General features: G+C 30.8%; 1 protein-coding gene across 1 annotated transcript in view; it reads right to left on the bottom strand.

Moving 5' to 3' along the window:
• Positions 1-1622: 1622 nt before the first annotated feature.
• Positions 1623-5491, bottom strand: part of LOC108906691 — a 12625-nt gene continuing 8756 nt past the window's right edge. The window contains exons 2-6 of the mRNA XM_023457372.1: positions 3537-3699; positions 3076-3426; positions 2615-2965; positions 2146-2496; positions 1623-2036 (exon numbers count right to left, since the gene is read on the bottom strand). Of these exons, the coding sequence (XP_023313140.1) occupies positions 1682-2036; positions 2146-2496; positions 2615-2965; positions 3076-3426; positions 3537-3699 (1571 nt within the window). The 3' untranslated portion in view covers positions 1623-1681. The remainder of the gene's footprint in view (positions 2037-2145; positions 2497-2614; positions 2966-3075; positions 3427-3536; positions 3700-5491) is intronic.

Below are 5491 nucleotides of genomic sequence, written 5' to 3'. Positions count from 1 at the left end.
CCTAGTCGTCGAACTGTCTTTTTTGTTTAGTCATAAATTTTTAATATAAAATAATGCCAACGAATTAATTGTATAAATGCGCGAATGAAATAATTGAAATTTACTGTTAAAATAATTATTAATTTTCTTTGAATTTGACAATAATTAATAACTTAATTGATTGCACCTGGTTACTGAACAAAATTCAGATCAAAGTTCCTAGGTTTGCTTCTCGTGAAAATGATATATTTAAATTACCCACTGTAAGAACTAACGTTATGAAAGCATCTCCTTTATATCATATGATTTTCAACTATCGCAATGTTGAGGACAGGTTAGATATATTTTTTGCACTATTAATGAAATTAAAAAGCGGACTCTTTACTGTTAATTTATAGTTTTAATACTTTATTTTTGTTTTTACTATTTTATTGATTCGTGTGTATCTATATATTTATGTAAGTATGTGTGTGTAGCTATATGTATTAGACTAACAAAAGAGCCAGATAGGACAATTTTCCTAATCATTTTAGGTTCCGTAAGAGTCTATGACTTAAATATTACACCCTAAATGAAAACATTTGAGCACTATGCCGTCAATTCTCCGTGGCACATGGGTTGTCAGCGGAAAATCAAACTTTCCAATTTTGGGCCGGGTAGATTAATTAAATAGAAATTGACGGCATTTCGACCCAAGACAGATATTAGGGAAATAAGACATAAAAACCTTATGCCGTACAAAAATAACGTTCTGGGAAGAAAAAAATAATCATTTTCCAAATATTTTCACTAATGTAAAAATTATAGAAAACTGTACTGATTTTAAATAAAGTTATTTATTTGAAAGATTATTTAAATATTTCTTATAGCATTCGATGAATGTTCCATCAAAAATGTACGGCAATATAATTTTTTATTACCATTTGATGGTGTTAATGTTATGGGGTAAATGCCGTACAGGAATATATAACTTCATAATGTAGTAAAAATGCCTTGGAAAATCCTACTAATTATGGAAAACCCTGAAATTAAAAATAGACGACATCCACAATTTTGTTAATATTAACCCTTGAATAATTTAAAACAGTAATAAAATTTAAAATATATAGTACAGTAATAGCTGTCAAATGGATTTTCCAAATTGAAACAATTTTTTTTATTCACGGCCAATTGTTATTTTCTGGTGCCAGTAATTTTGTACGGCACTTTTGTATGAAGACTATAACTTGGAATAACTTGCTTCCGAAATTTATGCCGCTCAGGAAATAATGTTTTTACCCAAAGAAAAATAGCGTTAACTTCAAAGCACCCACAATTATGTAATAAATTTTTTTTAGCCAAATATTTTGTACGGCACTTATATTTTTCATTATTTTAGAGCATAAATAAAATTCTGAAATCGGTGCCGTACATTTTTCAATAATTTTTTGGAATGTTAATGTTTGGAGTTAATGTCTAAATTTGAGATGAAAAATAAAGGAATATTAAAGTATTTTTTAGGTTTAGAAATAGATTATAGAAAAAATGAAGGGATAATGAGAATAAGTCAAAGAAGAAGTAGAAGTTGCTATGGTAGTTATATAAATAAAAAACAAAAGTTGTTGTAAAATAGAATTGTAAAAGGAAGAGAATAAATGCTATTGTGAATTAGAAAAGGCCTTTATTACAATATAACATAACAGACCTCGTATCTTACGAGTACTTACCCACTTCCAACGTTGCCAATAAAATCTTCAGATTTATTTTGTGGCTTTAAAATCCACAAATTCGAGTCTTTATTGTTGCCGTTTCCGCCGTTAATAACTGTTTCTGCTTCCTCCAAGATCTCTCCTGCTTGATTATTCTTATCTACTGGTATATTTGCTATATGTCCCATATGTTCGATAAACAACCATTTGTCATTTTCATTACTTGAATTATCGGAGAAACACAAATATTTGTTACCGACTTGTGCCTCAAATATTCTAGGGTTCTCGATTTCAATCCGAGTAGCACGGCGGGTATTAAATTTCCATATGTCGTAAATTTTACCATTTAGCGGACAGCCTATATTTTCACTGAAAAATAAGTATGTAAACTGAACAGATGTATTGAATAAATTGATTTTGTGAAGCAATAGCGATAATGAAATTGATTTTTAATATGACATAAATGAAAGCAGCTTACCCACTTGCAACGTTGGTAATGAAGTATCCAAATTTGTCTCGCGGCGTTATCGTCCACAATTGTTCGTCTCTATTTTGCCACTTCTCCAGTGTATAGATACCGCGTACTACTTGCCATACCATTCCGGTTTTCTCATTTTGTATTATGTATCTCATATTTAGTTTCTTAGACTGTTCGATAAACAACCATTTGTCATTTTTATTATTTGAATTTTCGAAGAAACACAAATATTTGTTACCGACTTGTGCCTCAAAGATTCTAGGGTTCTCAATTTCAATCCGAGTAGCACTGTGGGTATTAAACTTCCATATGTCGTAAATTTTACCATTTAGTGGACAGCCTATATTTTCACTGAAAAATAAGTATTTAGAGTGAATTGCAGGTAACGAATTTACCATAAATTGATTTTGTGAAGCATTAGCGATAATGAAATTGATTTTTAAAAGGACAATAAATGAAAGTAGCTTACCCAGTTGCAACGTTGGTAATGGAGTATCCAGATTTGTTTCGTGGTGTTATCGTCCACAATTGTTCGTCTCTATTTTGCCACTTCTCCAGTGTATATATACCGCGTACTACTTGCCATACCATTCCGGTTTTTTCATTTTCTATTATGTATCTCATATTTAGTTTCTTAGAGTGCTCGATAAACAACCATTTGTCATTTTTATTACTTGAATTATCGGAGAAACACAAATATTGGTCACCGACTTGTGCCTCAAATATTCTAGGGTGCTCGATTTCAATCCGAGTAACGCTGTGGGTATTAAACTTCCATATGTCGTAAGTTTTACCATTTAGTGGACAGCCTACATTTTCACTGAAAAATAAGTATGTAAACTGAACAGATGTATTGAATAAATTGATTTTGTGAAGCAATAGCGATAATGAAATTGATTTTTAAAAGGACAATAAATGAAAGTAGCTTACCCAGTTGCAACGTTGGTAATGGAGTATCCAGATTTGTTTCGTGGTGTTATCGTCCACAATTGTTCGTCTCTATTTTGCCACTTCTCCAGTGTATAGATACCGCGTACTACTTGCCATACCATTCCGGTTTTTTCATTTTCTATTATGTATCTCATATTTAGTTTCTTAGAGTGTTCGATAAACAACCATTTGTCATTTTTATTACTTGAATTATCGGAGAAACACAAATATTGGTCACCGACTTGTGCCTCAAATATTCTAGGGTGCTCGATTTCAATCCGAGTAACGCTGTGGGTATTAAACTTCCATATGTCGTAAGTTTTACCATTTAGTGGACAGCCTACATTTTCACTGAAAAATAAGTATGTAAACTGAACAGATGTATTGAATAAATTGATTTTGTGAAGCAATAGCGATAATGAAATTGATTTTTAAAAGGACAATGAATGAAAGTAGCTTACCCAGTTGCAACGTTGGTAATGGAGTATCCAGATTTGTTTCGTGGTGTTATCGTCCACAATTGTTCGTCTCTATTTTGCCACTTCTCCATTGTATAGATACCGCGTGCTACTTGCCAAACCATTCCAGTTTTTTCATTTTCAATTACAAACTTCTCTACGTGACCTTCAAATAAAATCCCTCTAGGTATATACAGGTTGTCACAAATTCGCTTCTCACTACAGGGATCTCGGAAACTCTAAGAGATACGAAGTAACTTAAATGGGGAGAAAGTTGCATAATCAGGGGACCAACGTAATACCTCTAAAACATCAAGGCTAACATGATTAGTTTTCGAAATATTTGAAAAAGAAATGAAATTTTGTAAATCCGTTTTTGTTTCATTTCAGCCTTGTTTGAGGTGATATTGAAAAAAGAAGAATACTATCTCATGGCAACTTTTTGCTCTCTATCGAAGGGCATAATTAAGTTTTATATGTAACGTTTCGTGTCTCCAGGACCATCACCAACTTAATTTTTTTAAATACGACCCTGGAAATTTTGTTACATTTTTTGCAAGCGTTCATCACCCCCAATACTGTACTGCCTCAGCCCGAACTAGTCTCGAAAAATTCATCTTCAATGTATTCGTTTCAAATTTATCCGATTTTTTTTTAGATTTCTGTTTATTGAATTAGCGTACACTTGAAGCGTAAATATATTTTTATTTGGTTCCCTATTATTTTATGGAGTGTCATTTTTGATATTTACCACTGAGCAAAATACAAACTGACTATACTTTGGTTTTTCTTTTTTTGTGAATCATCATATTGTAGAGGAAAGTAGTATAAATCATATACCACGTTTTAGGTTTTTTGGAATATTCAGAATTTATAATGTTTTCGATAAATTATGTACATAGTTGTAAAATTAAAATGACTGTAAAATCCTTGCAGGAGATCAGAGCTGGGAGTATTTTGACAAAAAAAATACCAATAATATTTTAAATATAAAATAGTATTTTGTAATTAAAATACTTTTGTTATAACCCCAAAAAATATTTTGTATTTCAAATACTTTAAAAAAGTAGCATCTAACATGTATTTTAAAAAAGTATAATTCCGGTCTGATACGTCCAGTAGTTAATTAACAATTAACGTTATAAAAAAGCTATTTTGGGAATAAAGACGCGTAGGTGATCTTTTTTTTAAACTACCGTAATAGACCATTTCATGCATAATAGGCCCATTCAGTGATATATAATTTTAAACTTTTTCTTTCATTTTCTGATAGTATTTAACCACCTAAATATATCTTTAAAAAAATGGGTCAATAGGATTAATAATAAGTGATATATTTAATTTTGATGAAATTTGGTGTGATAATTCTACATAAAATGAAGTTTTTTTTAGCCAAGTATAAAGGTCCTATACCCAATTTAAATACCCCAAAAAAATTTATATATTTATTTATTTAAATACCCCATTTTTGCGATTTTTTCGATTTTTACCATAATAAACATGATTCATTCGATTTGTAATTGGACATGTTATGTAAAAAATTTAATTGCAAACATTTTTTTCCTTTTCCATTTTCGCCTAAAACCAACTCTTGAAAAGATACATAATTAAATAGGAAGAAAAATATGACATTTTTCGAATTTTTTTAACATATTGTGCCGCCAAAAGTTAAGCCCACGTTTTTTTTATGCGCTGCCGTGTTATTTTTTCTTTTGATTATCAAAATAGGTATTGGGGTTGTTTTATTCTTTATTTATTTTACATTTATTTTTAATCACAAGAAAATCACACATAACGGCAGCTTTTCGTCGTGAGAGCGGGTCGTAGGTTAGGAAGCAGCTAGCTAAAATTGTATATACAGTATGGTGTTAAATTAGGGCGCCACGTAACTTATGAGTGTAAGTTATCTAGCTGTATTCTGCAAAGTTACGAAAGTCAGAACACTTCATAAAGTTAGG

The sequence above is a fragment of the Anoplophora glabripennis genome, unplaced genomic scaffold (genome assembly GCF_000390285.2).
Source record: "Anoplophora glabripennis isolate ALB-LARVAE unplaced genomic scaffold, Agla_2.0 scaffold64, whole genome shotgun sequence".
NCBI classification, from domain to species: domain Eukaryota; kingdom Metazoa; phylum Arthropoda; class Insecta; order Coleoptera; family Cerambycidae; genus Anoplophora; species Anoplophora glabripennis.
This window is presented reverse-complemented; position numbering and strand designations above follow the sequence as displayed.